General features: G+C 44.5%; 2 protein-coding genes across 4 annotated transcripts in view; one reads left to right on the top strand and one right to left on the bottom strand.

The window, feature by feature from the left end:
* Positions 1–16,002, bottom strand: part of dnajc28 (DnaJ (Hsp40) homolog, subfamily C, member 28) — a 1,235,492-nt gene that overhangs the window by 465,665 nt on the left and 753,825 nt on the right. The gene's annotated exons all lie outside the window — the stretch shown is intronic.
* Positions 1–16,002, top strand: part of LOC114642958 (ubiquitin carboxyl-terminal hydrolase 47-like) — a 75,690-nt gene that overhangs the window by 44,925 nt on the left and 14,763 nt on the right. For all 3 annotated transcript variants that reach the window (XM_051925895.1, XM_051925894.1, XM_051925896.1), the window contains 3 exons: positions 5,662–5,700; positions 8,414–8,464; positions 14,703–14,834. In XM_051925895.1, the coding sequence (XP_051781855.1) occupies positions 5,662–5,700; positions 8,414–8,464; positions 14,703–14,834 (222 nt within the window). The remainder of the gene's footprint in view (positions 1–5,661; positions 5,701–8,413; positions 8,465–14,702; positions 14,835–16,002) is intronic.

Genomic DNA, 16,002 nt, shown 5'->3' with positions numbered 1-16,002 from the left:
TGCTTTCCATTACAAAAATTCATTCCCCATTTATCTATCTTGTCACATTTGTGCAATGCCAGCTCCTAGTCTTGCTCATGTTGTGATACGGAGACGAGGAGTTGCTGAAATGATGTGAGTCCTTCAGAAAAAACCCAAATAACAGGCCAGGGACCTTCACTTGCCGGCCCCGAAGAGGCTCACCCAAAGTGGAAAGTCCGCTAACTACAAACTGCAGAATGCGGCTTCTCTAGGCATAACAATGGGAAGATTGTTATTAAATGTGAAAGAATATACACTAAAGTCCCAAAGTTAACAAAAATGGGGGAAGTAAACTGTGAACCTCTGGGTGTTATGGGGCTCAAGAGTGCAAAAAGTAAAATCTGTAGTGTTCAGGGAGCAAAAGACCACCCAGACCCCATTGGGACTGCCTAACATAAATGCAAAATGTAATGCATTTAATTACTATACATATTATAAAACCAATAGATGCTGTAATGTAAATTTAAACTCTGAGGTATACACTAATGAATTCAATCCATCTTAGAAGGGTAACAACAGCTAATAAATGAACAGAACAATATCTAAAAAATAGAAAACAATCAAAGACAAATAAAAGAGCAAAAAGAAGATAAAATGAAGCAATCTAAGCATGAACTGGAGAAGAACCCTGACTTGTTCATAACATGGGTCAATTAAGACCCAAGAAAGAAGAAAGACCTTTTAATTATATGTTGTATTTCTGCAATCCAGGTGAATGGAGAACACCCAGTCCTGTTACCCACAATGCAATTCTATGGCTCCACTAGGGGGTGCCCTGCACAAATGAAAGACAAATACAAGAGCGAAAAGAAGATAAAATGAAGCAATTTAAGCATGAACTGGAGAAGAACCCTGACTTGTTCATAACATGGGTCAATTAAGACCTGTTATCCAAAATGCAATTCTGTATCTCCACTAGGGGGCACCCTGCACTGATGAAAGACAAATAAAAAAGCAAAAAGAAGATAAAATGAAGCAATTTAATCATGAGCTGGGGAGGTACCCTGACTTGTTCATAACATGGGTCAATTAAGACCCACGAAAGAAGAAAGACCTTTTAATTATATGTTGCATTTCTGCAATCCAGGTGAATGGAGAACACCCAGTCCTGTTATCCACAGTACAATTCTGTGGCTCCACTAGGGGGCACCCTGCACAAATGAAAGACAAATAAAAAAGCAAAAAGAAGATAAAATGAAGCAATTTAAGCATGAGCTGGGGAGGAACCCCCAGTTCAAACAGCGCAATGCCTTTATGTGGCCATCTGAGTGGCATCTGGACATGCTTGTCATGAGTGATTGTGGGCTCAGACTTAAAAGCCCATTCTGGCTACATGGTGTATGAGACTGGAGGTAGCTTTTTTTTTACAAGGGGCTCAGTTGGTGGGAAGGAGGCAGGCGTGGGTTTTGAATTGGAGGGAGGTTTGCTGAAATAGAAGAGCCGGGTGACTTGTTCTGAAGTCAGATGTCCGGCCACCTCAGGTGGGTTATTTATGGACTTTATTGCTATGACGTGGAGTCTTCCACATAAACCTTCCAAAAGGCTTCACTGGCTAGAGGCCTCACCCCTACAGGCTTAATCCCAACTCTTATGACCTGCCTCAGGCATTCAAGTCCAAAAAGAGGATTACGCCTCAAAAAATGTAAATATTCAAAAAAAAAATAACAAAAGATAGATAGATAGATAGATAGATAGATAGATAGATAGATAGATAGATAGATAGATAGATAGATAGATACTTTATTAATCCCAAAAGGAGGGATGCCCATAAACCCATGGCTTGTATTAAAAAGGGAAGCTAAGAATCTTTATTGATTGAAGGTTAATTTGTCAAATAGACACATTCAGGAAAGTGTGCTAATGATCAAAATGAGATAAGAAGTTTTACCCAATAAGATAATCTGTAGCAAACAACTCCAGTAACGCAGTCCGAAATTCAAAAATTCTTGAGAAACAGCATAAAATGAACAAAACACGCAGTAAATCTACCAACATTAGCAAGACTCACAGACGTGTGCTTTAAACAAATCATCTTCAGATCCTGAGTCTTCCCAGCAAAGGGAGGGGGTCAGGAGAAGTGATGTCAGGGTGGCCCCGCCCCCCCGGGCTCCACCCTCCAAAAACAAGGAGCATAAGCACATTTAAAGGGACAGTATACAATTAACCAATAATTAAGAAACGTTACATAAAATCGGAGCAAAAGTAATAACAAAGGCAACAAAAAGATCAAGAAAACAATAAACATTGTTTCCTGCATGACAATTACATTTCCATTTATTGACTTTGCAGATGTTTTTATCCAAAGTGACCCACAAAAGAGGTCAACATCACTGGGTAAACATCACATCACTTGTTTGGAAAAGGATTTGGAGAGAACCTTAGTCTACTATCAGGGTGTGTGCCCTGGGGCCTTTTAACCAAACCCCTTCTTAATGAAAACAACGGAGTACCTGCGGGCCAAAATCAAGATCAAGAGTGACAAATGCCAAACTGCGTGAAACGGCCCGGCGTCCACATGCTGCATTTTTAAAAATGTGAGCAACTGTCTGTTAAGGAGCTAAATCACCCAGGGGCTTGTGGGGGGTTCTAATCTGGCCTTGGTTTTTAGCAGAGTCCCAGAAATATCTCAAAATGACCGCTAGAGGGGGAAAACCATTAAACCCCTGGCTAGTAATGATAGAGCAAACACAGCATTTTTATAAAGAAAAGATTTATTTATAAAAATAAAATGCTCCTCTTGATACAAAAAACTCAAAGGAGCACAAAAGGCACAGCAGGAGTTGTCTGAAAGGCAAGCAAGTCCCAACATCACAAATCTAGCAAGAATGGTTAAAAAAAAAAATAACCCAAACATTAAGGGTAAATCCAGGAAATCAAAAAAGACTCAATAAATTAGCATAACTCACGAAAGCCACCAAACATATGCAAATGAACCGCAGGGGACTGCTTGTTTTCCCAGTCTTTCTGTCCCTTGACGGTAATGGGCAGGTGGCCCCGCCTCTTATGGAACCAGCCACAAAACACAAGGAATATAACAGAAGATATTTGAACCCTAACCAGGGGAAGAACCCTGGCTGAAACATAACACTGGACAAGGTGACAAAATCGATCACCACAAGTGAAGATCTCAGAAAAAGAAAGAAAAGGTTGGCTATCATTCCTTGGTTACAAAACCAAAAAGAGAATAAATTCACAGAACAGAAGAGTCTTCAAACGCTTCTAAAACAGCTTGAGGCAGTCATGATTTCTAATGGAGTTAGCTAGCTCGATCCACCACAACACAACAAAAAGAGTTTGGATTGAGATTTGATACCACATGGAGGTGGCATCATCAGGCACCTTTCAACAGCAGATATGAACGGTCAAGAAGAAGCATAGGATCTCACATGTGCCTCCATATATATAGGTGCTGACCCACCGACTACTCTGTAGGCAAGCATCATGGATCTGAACTTAACACGTGTTGCTACTGGAATCCAGTGTAGTGATCTGAAGAGAGGAGGGACATGGAGTGACCAGCCCACCTCAGCTGGTTAAACAACAGACACACTGCTGCATTTGGAATCATCTGCAGCAGTTAGGTGACACATGTCAGTGCTCCTGCCAGCAGAGAAATGCAGTACTCCAGATGAGAGAAGACCAAAGCATAGACCACGAGTTGTGCTGCTTATTCCATCAGATACGGTCAGATCTTATAGAGAGTGAATCTTCAAGATTCAGGAGACAATATAGTCAGTGAAGGAGAGCTAGGAGTTACACATGAAACATGTCTGGACTGAGATTTGATACCAAATGGAGGTGGCATCACCAGACACTCTTCAATAGCAGATCTGAGTGGACAAGAAGGAGCGCAGGACCTCACGAGTGTCCACATATATTGAGGTGCAGACCCTCTGACTACCCTGTAGGTGAGGGTCAAGGATTTGAACTTAATACATATTTCTACTGGGAGCCGATGTAGTGACCTGAAAAGGGGAGTAACATGGAGTGACCAGCCCACCTTGGCTCACTGAATACCAGATGTGACACTAAATTTTGAATTATCAGCAGTGGCTTGGTGACACATGTCAGTGCGTCTACCAGCAGAGAGATGCAGTAGTCCAGATGAGAGAAGACCAAAGCATAGACTAGGAGTTATGCTGCTTACTCCATTAGATATGATCTGATCTTATAGACAGCGAATCTGCAAGACCAAGAGACAATGTAGTGAGTGAAGAACACCTAGGAGCTACACATGAAATGAGTCTGGATTGAGATTCCATACCAAATGGAGCTGGCATCACCTGATGCTGTTCTGAGTAGATGAGAAGATGCACAGGACCTCACGAGTGTCCACATATATTGAGGTGCAGACTCACTGACTACCCTGTAGGCGAGCATCATTATTTGACCTTCGGTTACATTAAGCCAATATAGCGATCTGGAAAGAGGAGTGACGTGTGCCCGCCTTGGCTGGTTGAACATCAGATGTGACACTGCATTTGAAATAATCAGCAGCAGCTTGTTGACGCATGCCAGTTCACCTGCCAGTGGAGTGTTGCAGTAGCCCAGACTTGTGTGACAAGACCAAAGCCTGGACCAGGAATTGTCCTGCGTACTCCATCAGATACCGTCTGATCTTATAGAGAGTGAATCTTCAAGACTGAGAGACAATGCACTCAGTGACGGACAGCTAGGAGCTCCTGTACACATGAAAAGGGACTGGATTGAGATTTGATACCAAATGGAGGTGGCATCACCAGACACTCTTCAATAGCAGATCTGAGTGGACAAGAAGGAACACAGGACCTCACGAGTGTCCACATATATTGAGGTGCAGACCCACTGACTACCCTGTAGGTGAGGATCACGGATTTGAACTTAATACATATTTCTACTGGGAGCTGATGTAGTGACCTGAAGAGGGGAGTGACATGCAGTGACCAGCCCACCTTGGCTCTATGAACACCAGATGTGACACTAAATTTTGAATTATCAGCAGTGGCTTGGTGACACATGTCAGTGCGTCTACCAGCAGAGAGATGCAGTAGTCCAGATGAGAGAAGACCAAAGCATAGACTAGGAGTTGTGCTGCTTACTCCATTAGATTTGGTCTGATCTTATAGAGAGCAAATCTGCAAGTGAGTGAAGAACAGCTAGGAGCTACACATGAAATGAGTCTGGATTGAGATTTGATAACAAATGGAGGTGGCATCTCCAGACACTCTTCAATAGCAGATCTGAGTGGACAAGAAGGAGCACAGGATCTCACGAGTGTCCACATATATTGAGGTGCAGACCCACTGACTACCCTGTAGGTGAGGATCAAGGATTTAAACTTAATACATTGCCGCTACTGGGAGCTGATGTAGTGACCTGAAGAGGGGAGTGACATGCAGTGACCAGCCCACCTTGGCTCCCTGAACACCAGATGTGACACTGCATTTTGAATTATCAGCAGCAGCTTGGTGCTCCTGCCAGCAGACAGTTGCCGTAGTCCAGAACAAAGCTTGGACCAGGAGCTGTCAGCTGACCAGCGCCTCCTATAGTCCACATGACACATGAATAGCGATGGGCTCAGCATTCTGGAGTGGCTGACTTTTTGCACATGAAAGTTCTACTATTCCTCAACATCTCAGTATTTCTGTATTTTTTTTGCAGGATTCGGTGGGCTACGTACCGGTGTGTCAGACTGATGAGGTAAACATTCCTTTTTACCTACTGTAGTAATTAATATTCTTGTCACTCTTTCTATTATATCACCTGTTTTATTGCGTCTGGATGTAACATGATATTGTCATCCGTGAAGATCTTTTTGTGTTTACTCTTCTTGAAGGGTCCAAACAATAGGGGCAGGTGCGAGAGCATTTGTGACTTGATGTCCCTCGTAGTCACAACACAACCACAGGTGCAGTCACCAAGTGCGGGGCTTTGTCTTTTCTTCTCCCTCATGCAAGGCTGACATCATTCACAATCAGAGGCTGGGCCATCTTTGAGTGACCTCGTCCTCCTTGAGGGTGACGGCTCATTTTTTTTTCTCTTTCTTGACTTGTTGTCACCAGTCACCTTCCAGGGCCCTTTGTTTCTTTCTTTCTGTGCTCTCTCTCCACACCACTAAGGAGACTCAAGTAGATTGGCCATTTCAGATCCAGAAGAGATTCTCGGCATTCAGCAGTGCTTCCATCAAGGCTGAGAACAACCAAGTGCTCCTAACTGATGACTCCATAGTGCGGAATGTTAGAATCCAGCAGTCAAAGTCAAATGCCTCCTTGGGAAGAAGGTGACCAACAATGAGGCTAAGTTGGAACAGATTCTCAGCTTCTCCTCCCTGCTGCATCCTGTCAAGTGGCTGCTGACCAGATGGGGACGCCATCATGTCTTTGGGCAGTGAGGCCACGCAAATGCACCCTGGTTGAAATCCGCGTCTGCTGAGCCAACGTGAGGAGTCTTCACGAACACACCAAGTCAATGTTAGGTTGCTATTTCAATCTTCTTCGTCTCCTAGCTGCTCCCCTTAGGGGTTGCCACAGCGGATCATCTTTTTCCATATCTTCCTGTCAGTTCTCATAAATGGACAGGCAGAAGGCAGCAGCAACAAAAATTCAAACAAATAGTGGGCTGCATGGTCTGGGATGGCATCAGGGAATCGGGAGATTAGTTGAAGTCAATGTGCAAGGGGTCGATATCGGAAAGATAAAGTCATGAAAGGTCAGAACGTGGTATTTTCGAGAATGTTTAACACAAATTCATCCCTAATCCTCTCAAGCTGCAACATCCACAAGGGGCTCTGCGTGACTAGCGACGTGGTAAGCCACAAAAATAAATTAAAACAGCAAAGATAGCAAAAGATTTGAGAGAGATTGGGTTATTTTTTCCTAACAACGCTAACGTGTCCATGGTCAGCCCTCTTGTATTCAGTTCATTTTTTCCTTACTGTTGTCACTCACGGCCACATAGCAGGCAGTCTAAGGGCTGTGAAGAATGGCCGGGACGCCCAAAGAGTGGAAGGATGGCAGCTTCCCTGGACTGTAGCGGTATCCCGGATTCCCACAGGGCACCATGGGACATGGAGTTTGCTTATTCAGCCCTGCTGGGTACCGTGGGTGCCACCAGGGGATGCTGCGAGACATCATCATCATATCTTATCACGCCAGAGCGGCATCATTAGCATCCTTAAGATCTTCGTCGATACATGTAGGGCCTTGGGAACATTCATGGAGAATGTGGTCCACCACATGGGACATTCAGCGCTTGTTGTGAGGCCCCCATCTAAATAGGTTGGCCCTTGTTTTGCCCACCTTTGACCTCACTCAGTTAAGCGTGACCCATTGGGTAGATGCTCTTGATGTGTAGCTTCATTGAGAGGGCTACAGTCACCTCTCGAGCCTATATGTTTTGTGGACTGCTTTGGATTAAGGGGTTCCATTGTGGCGAAGCTCAGAACCTCCTGGTGATGGTGAAGTGGGTGTCTGGGGTCCATCAGTTGCTTTCTCGTTGTATATGGGGAGGTGCGATCCTGGCCAGCCTGTATAAAGCAGGATGGCACATTGTTCGCAATGTGCCGGTGATGATTTGGCATGCACTATTTAGCTCAGGGTCCACCTTGTTGGCATGGATTGACCTAGCCCACACTGGTGCGCAATACCAAACAGAGACCAATTGCTACACTGCACAGTCCACTGCACTCATCCAGGGGTGGTAAAAGGATAAACCCTCAGCCCCGAAGATGTCCAAGTTTAGAGTTGTTACCTTACATGCGGTGAGACAAGGATGGGAAACTTAAGTTCTCTATCTGAGAGATCGGAAAGACGGAGAGTACTTAAACACAATTTAAAGGACTGCTGGGAACCCAGCCGGTGAAGCCTGAGTCAGGAGGAGGTGGGAAACGCTTACTGGGTGGCGTGGAGGACATAAAGAGAGAGAGAAGAATTGTGCTTGTGGTTTACTTTAATAATTTACTTTAATAATTTGAATTATTAAAACAACGTCTTGGCGCTTTTACCTGGTGTCCTGAATGTCTATCTGTTGGGTTTAACAGGGCAACAGTGCCACCTAGCGTCCACACTGTGGGAGTAAGATGCAGAGCCAGGGGTTGATGAACGGTTCTGATGCCCTTTTCTCCCTCTTCCACAGACCACCAGTAGGAAAACCAGGTTAAGACTCCACCCACTTCCTCTGCTATGTCACGCCCTCCTGCCTGCCGACCTCATTTCCACCTGAGATCCCACCCCCCCTTCCTGTCCTCCACATATTAAAAGCCCAAACCTTCACGAATTGTCTCCGTCTTATATGGTTACTCTGTTTTATGATCATAGCCTTCTCTTGCATTATACAGGGTGGATTCCTCAACTGTTCATATTTGTTCTCTCATTATTTTTACACTGTTGATTAAATTTCATATTTTCTGTTACAGAACTTGGAAGAAATTCTAAGAAGAAGAGATAGAAATCCAGACAAGGACCCGGTAAGTGCATTACGTAACTTTACAAGAGGACCCCAAGCTGATGACGAATTAACAGCAACATGGTATCGTTCCCCAATCTTTCACTTGAAATAGCTTAATTTAGGAAGAGACCAGTAACTAACGACTCCTGGATAAACCCGGAAGGACAGTTCTCAAGCTCTGCTGTAAGATCTTCAACTTTGGGGTGCTTCTCAACACTATCATATTAAAACCAGTGGGGTTTAGAAGAGCATTTAGGGCCTTTGTCATGACTGACCGCGTCCAAGGCTTTACTAAAATGAAGGTTTATCTGCAGTGTGCTAGCGCCCTGCCAGGGGTTTGTTTCCTGCCTTGCTCCCTGTATTGGCTGGGATTGGCTCCAGCAGACCCCCGTGACCCTGTACAGTGGAACCTCGGTTCACGAACATCTCAGTACACATACAACTCATGTTTACGACCAAAAAGTTCACCAAACTTTTGCCTTGGTTCACGAGCACACACTCGGTATACGAACAAGCCAGTTTCCGTTTCGGTTTGTGCGCGCCGATGATTTCCGCACGTGTTGCATTGTTCTCGGTCAGACGTGCGTGCATGCACATGCGTGCGTGCTTGCGCTGTGAAGTCTTTGTGCTCTATTTCATTTCCCTTCAGGTTTGTACGCACCGATTACTGTGTTTAAGCACGTGTTCAGCCTCTCCCTGTTCATTGTTCTCAGTCAGACGTGCGTGCTTTACCTGTGAACTCTTTGTGCTCTACAGTATTTCGTGTGCTTTTGCAGTTAACCATGGCTTCTAAGCAAGTGAAGAGTGGTGAGAAGAACATTTTGCAGAAAACTGAAATCGAAGTAAAGAAAGAAATTATTGAAAAGTATGAGCGTGGCGTTCGTGTTACTGATCTGGCCGCCGAGTACAAGAAGTCAAAACCTACGATTTCGACTATTCTAAAGCAGAAAGAATCTATTAAAGCAGCTGATGTTGCAAAAGGAGTTACAGCGTTAACCAGTCAGAGGCCTCAAGTGCTGGAAGAGGTGGAAAAACTGTTTACCAGTTTACTCATTTACCAATTTGAGAACCCACGTGCTTTCAAACAGCACAATGTAAATAAAGCCAGACTGCCAGTGATGTGGAGGGCAAACACGAAGGGTTGGGTCACAAGGACTTTGTTTTTGGAATGACTGCATGAGGCTTTTGCTCCCACCAGCTAAACAGCTAAAAACACCAGGGGCCTCATGTAGATAGATAGATAGATAGATAGATAGATAGATAGATAGATAGATAGATAGATAGATAGATAGATAGATAGATAGATAGATAGATAGATAGATAGATACTTTATTAATCCCAATGAGAAATTCACAAATGTATAACACCGTGCGTAGAACTCACACTATAACATGGCGTAAGCACAAAAGCGGGATTGTGCGTACGCACAGAAAAATCCAGATGCAGGAATCTGTGTGCATGCAAAATTTCACGTTCTTCCAATACATAAATCCCGATCAGCGTGAAAAGTAACGCACGTGCACGCGCCTTCTGTCCCGCCCCAACTCCTCCCAGAATTACGCCTCTTTGAATATGCAAATCGATATAAATAGCCTTCTGTGAAAAGACAATGGGAAAAGCACGGGGGAAAATATAAGAATTTCAGCGAATACCAAGTGGAGGCAAAGGAAAAACGTACTATTTGTTGGTTTAAACAGTGGTATAAGCAACAAAAGAAAGCTGATCGAGTGACAGAGTGTCGGAGAAACTCGAAAGATCAAATTCACAAAGTTGCACAGTGCCCGAAATAAAAAAGAAATCACGTATCAAAGTCGCCGTGGAAAGGCAAGTCGTAGCCCACCGTCTGAGTGTCATATGAAAGCGTATTAGGGTACAGACAAAAAAAATTGGCACACAGTGGGAAAAAAGCACAAAATGTCAACTTTAATCTCGAAATTTCCACTTTAATCACGTAGTTTATTTTGCCATTAAAGTAGAACATCATAAACTTCATCTTAAAATCGTTTAATTTACTAGTTTCTCAAGTAGCATGTTAAATGCTTTGTTCTGTGTTTGATCTTCTATGTGCTCTGTGTGTGTGAATCACTACGTGCTTCCGTTCTTTCTCTTTCTCCGACAGGACACAGAATGCATTACATTCGAGATATTACAGCTCTCTGAATAATTAAAATACTGAGATGTATACGTGATATCATTTTCATGATGATAGCAATGAAAGCATGTTATTAAACTTGGGAACACGGTGGCGCAGTGATTGTTCATATCTCACGCAAGAGGCTTGCTGCGCCATGTGCGACCTTTGATGAAATAATTTATTACAGAAGTCCTGTCTCTTTCAAACGTACTTTTCTTTCTCCAAATACCCAACTGCCACACAATCAGCTCTGTAATAGACGTTAAGCCATCTGTAAGCTTAGAACGCCGATTCTTCAAAACTTTTAAGGAACATTGAAATATCTTCGTAGTACATGTTTAATTATTCTATCCGTCTATCCTTCCAGTGTCGCGTCAGCACCAGCAAGAATACAGCGCAAGGCAGGAGCTATCCGTGAACTAGCTAGCGCTGCGGCACCGTGTCCTCACATGTTTAATTATTAACAATGCAGATTATTTAAATGAAGTTAAAGTTTTAGCTGTATACTATAAGCAACATATTTTGCTGCATTTTATCTTAAAAATGATATTGTCATCATACGCGCTTTATAAAGTAGCGCAGGTTGTGCAATATTATAACTAGTGTAAGTTTACAGTGAGGTGACTGTACTTATAAGTACAAACAGTTCTACAAGGAGCACTTGATGGACTGATTGAGTGCGTTTATAGCTCTTGGGATGAAACTGTTTGTGAAACGCGAGGTCTGTACAGGGAAGGCTTTGACGCTTTTTGCCGTGGTTGAGGTAGTGTGTACTTGAAACTGTATACCGATAATTCTCTTTCCGATCAGCTGCTGCTGTGATTCCCCACTCAGATGCAGTGATATAAATACTCCGAGTGGTGCAGTGAGAGTAATATGGAAAAAGATGATCCGCAGTGGTAACCCTTAACGGGAGCAGCTGAAAGAAGAAGAAGATGCAGTGAGAGTAACAACGCTAAAGCAGTTACGGTATTTGGAATACTATGGCTATTCCCTGGACCATTATATTGCTGCAGGTTAATTACGATCAGATGCGTTACACTAATAAACAATATGCAGTTAGTTTCAGTGTACAGTATTTATAAAGCCGCGTCAGGAATGTGGAGCTAAGAAAGAAAGGGTGATCACACAGGAACAGTAGCACTGCTTTGACGCTGGGTGCCGCCAGTCTGCAAAACCGAGCGGAGAAATTGCGTACGCCAGGGTATGAGTTACCGTGGAAATGTGCGTGGCTTTACGCCAAGTTTAGGTTTTATACATCGCGATTTGAGCGTGGAAACATTCGTACGCAACATTTCTGTGCGTATGCACCGTTTATACATGACGCCCCAGAAATTACAAGAGAGAAGACACCTGAAGGAAAATATCCCTCCATTGTGGAGCCAGACTCTCCTTCAAAACTGTAACCTCCTCTCCACCCAGTTCCTCCTCACTTCATGCCAGACCTCGACTCATGCAAGGTTAGTTTTCTTGGTGGTTTATGGTTAGTTTTTGTATTACGGATTTTTCAAATGTTTTCATTTTTCGGTTCGTAGCCTGAATTGTTGCAGTGTTTCTTTTATCTTTTTTCAAATGTTCATTTTTTTTCCCTGTGCTTAAAACTCATTAAAAAAAAAGTGTTTACAGCGAGTGGTTCGTAGTGTGATTTGTTGCAATGTTACTTTTCTTGGTGGTTTTTATTAAATTACAGATTTTTCAAATGTTCCTTTTTTTCCCTGTGCTTAAATCTCATTAAAAAAAGTGTTTATACAGCGATCGGGTGTGGACTCCTGCAATATTTTCTTGGTTGCTTGTGGTTGGTTTTTAAATAAAGTTCGGATTTGTTCAAATGTTCCTTTTTTTTCCCCCCTGTGCTTAGTGTTTATACAGCGAGCGGTTCGTAAGGCTATAGCGCAAACTCTTGCAATGTTAGTTTGCTCTGTTGCTCAATGTGTTTACATTTAGTTTACTATTACACTGTGCATTCTATGGTATAATTAACTATATTTGTGCTTAAAAATCTTTAAAAAAAAATATTTACATACAGTTCGTATGGTCTGGAACGGATTAATTGTATTTACATACAATCCAATGGGGGAAATTGCTTCGGTTCACGACCAAATCAGTTTACAACGAGAGTTTTGGAACGAATTATGGTTGTGAACCAAGGTTCCACTGTACTTAGGATATAGCGGGTTGGATAATGGATGGATGGATGAAGGTTCATGCTTCAATACTTGCACACCGTCTATCAACTCCAGGAACACCCGCGATTTAAATGAATGCTCCTTGCGTTAACACCACCGGAGGTGGAGTAGCGGGGAGATGTTTCCATCTGCGTATTGCCTCTCATGCTTTGTAAAACGCATTCAGAGATTGGCTCAGTGTTCGAGAAATGCTTGGTTATGATTCACCTGCATCGTTGCCATTGCAAAGCTGCATTTCGCACATCATGTCACCAACACTTTTCGTGGCTTCTCCGAGTAGATGGTGCAATCACATAACACTGAACATTTGTTACAGATATTATTTCGTCTCTGTCAAACTGACACCTTTTTTATGTTCATTGTTGTCCACAGTTTCCAAAGCATTCCATTAAAACCTCACGGGATGTGCGTACCATTCCCTCATGCCAGGAGAACTGGCAAAGTGGTGGTGGAGGTGAGATAATGGCAGGATGTGGGCTCGGACCCTTGATTCCAATGAAGAGTCCTGTGATTGCTACAACAGATAAACTCAGTTGCGAACTTTGGGATGAATTGGGGCACCAATTGTGAGTCAGGTCTACAGTTGTTGGGATAAGCCTGAGACAGTGGACAGTTATTCTGGCACCCGATGCCATGGTGGGCATTATCACGTGATGTCACCGTTTCACGATTCTAGCAAATTCTGCTACAAGTTGGACAAGGGAGTTTGCAGAATTTGGCAAAGTGGTGGTGGAGATGAGTTAATGGCAGGATTTGGGCTCGGACCCTCGGTTCAGATAAAGGGTCCTGTGATTGATACAACAGATAAACTCAATCGCGAGCTTTGGGACGAATTGCGGTGCCGATTGTGAGTCAGGTCTATGGTTGTTGGGATAGGCCTGAGACAGTGGACAGAATTCTAGCACCCGATGCCAAGGTGGGCACTATCACGTGATGCCACTGTGTCATGATTCTAGCCAATTCTGCTACAAGTTGGACAAGCAGGTTTGCAAAATCTGGCAAAGCGGTGGTGGAGGGGAGATAATGGCAGGATTTGGGCTTGGACCCTTGGTTCCAATGAAGGGTCCTGTGATTTCTACAACAGACCAAGTCATTCCAACATTGCGGCAGCAGAATGGGGAAGGCCCCCTTCTTCTTCTGTTCCAAGGCCCATAAAGCCATGGAGGAACCCGAATGGCCTGCACCGAGCCCTGACTTCAATGCCGATTGTGAACCCGGTCTTCTCGTCATCAACATCAGTACCTGACCTCACAAATACCCTGTGGGCTAAAGGGGCACAAAATCTTCCACAGACACACTTGTGTGGAAAGCTTTACCAGAAGAATGGAGGATGTTACAGTGGGGCCACCTCCATGGCTTTGGAAGGGGATGTCCAACAAGCTCGTGTAGGTGTGATGGTGGAAATTCAAGCTAATTTGCACTCTTTGAGTGTGAGTCGTAAGATTTGGAACTAAAACGTGAGCTAGGCCCTTTGCTCCTCAGAAGAAGGTCAGTATCATCCAGAACATTCCATTTCCAAGTTGATTCTGGGAGGCGAACATCAAGAATAACAATGTCAGTCAGTCATCATCCAACCCACTATATCTTAACTACAGGGTCACGGGGGTCTACTGGAGCCAATCCCAGCCAGCACAGGGCACAAGGCAGAAAACAAACCCCGGGCAGGGTGCCAGCCCACCGCAGGGCGCACACACTAGAGACAATTTAGGATCGCCAATCCACCTAACCTGCATGTCTTTGGACTTTGGGAGGAAACCCACGCTGACACGGGGAGAACATGCAAACTCCCCGGAAGCAAACCCTTACTGCGAGGCAGCAGCGCTACCACTGTGCCATCATGCCACGGATCTAGCAAATGACATTTGGTCTAAAAACCTCAACTGCCGTTGCTTATGCACTTCACCGTTATGAAGGTCTGCTCTCTCTTTGTCTTTCAGGGCTATGAACGTTTCAAACTCTTCTCGATCTGCGTTCACTGTGGAGATGTAGAACGAGGACACTACTACGCTTACATCAGGCATCACGAGAACGATCAGTGGTATCTCTGCAATGACTCTGCAGTTCGAAAGGTAATGTGGGGTGGGGATGTAGAGGCCAAGTTGGTCTACAGCTGCTATGAGTTTGGGTCCTCCAGCCAGTATGAGGGACCTCACGTGCTCGGCTTAGTGACTCCGTCACATTAGAAAGCGGGGTGCCGCGTGACATTCTGAGAGACATCTGTGAGATAGGAAACCCCGGGAATGGTTACCATTGGGTTGTAAGCATTGTCATGGAAGCACGCGTTCCTCGTACCGTGCAGAAACCGCGTGCGTCTCGCGCTGCTGTGCCGGGCTACTTTACAAATTATTTTTTAGTAGGTCCCTGCCTTGAAGCAGGCAGAGAGTCCCATCTGGGATGCCATGTAAAAGCTAGCCCGGCCACAGACAGACACGCCAACGCACACACGTTTATTTACAGCAATATATACAATATTTACAGTTCACAGTCACTTTGGCTGTCCCACAAGCTCCGTCCTTCTTCCACCCGACTCCTGCTCTCCGAATGGAGTGAGGCGGCCCCTTTTATTCAGCCCCGGATGTGCTCCAGGTGCCTGATGACGAACTTCCAGCAGCACTCCCCAGTGTGGTGGAAGTGCTGCCCTTGCACCCAGAAGCACTCTGGGCATAAGCCATCCCTGGTCTGTCAGCACTTCCTGGTGTCCCGGAAGTGCTGTCCCCCAGGGATCAAGGACGGGCCGGGTACCCAGGGAAAAGAAGTGCCGCTCTCCCGGTTCCTCCTTCCTCCAGGCAGCCTGGCGGGGCAGAGTTCCTGGCTGTCTATCACAGCATATACCGTGCCCCCCATAACAGGGGTCGCCAACTCCATTCCTGGAGAACCACTGTGGCTGCAGGTTTTCATTCTAACCACCTACTTAATTAGTGAGCCATTTTTGCTGCTAACTCACTTCTTTTGCTTTAGTTTTAATTAACGTGACTCAGACCCCTTAGTTCAGGGGTCGCCAACTCCGGTCCTGGAGGACCACCGTGGCTGCAGGTTTTCATTCTAACCCTTTTGTTTTAATTGAGTGCCCTGTTTGTGCTGCTAATTAACTTCTTGTGAATTCACTTTAATTGAATTGCTTGTTTAAGATTTGTTCCCCTGAATTGCTTCATTAAATGGCACCCAAACAGAAATGAAATATGAAGTGAGGGAGCCGACAGAAGACCACCTAAGTCAGGGCCTCAGACTCCAAGCAGC

This window comes from Erpetoichthys calabaricus, chromosome 4, assembly GCF_900747795.2.
Source record: "Erpetoichthys calabaricus chromosome 4, fErpCal1.3, whole genome shotgun sequence".
In the NCBI taxonomy this organism is placed as follows: domain Eukaryota; kingdom Metazoa; phylum Chordata; class Cladistia; order Polypteriformes; family Polypteridae; genus Erpetoichthys; species Erpetoichthys calabaricus.
Note: the sequence above shows the minus strand (reverse complement) of the source record. Positions and strands in the feature narration are given on the sequence as shown.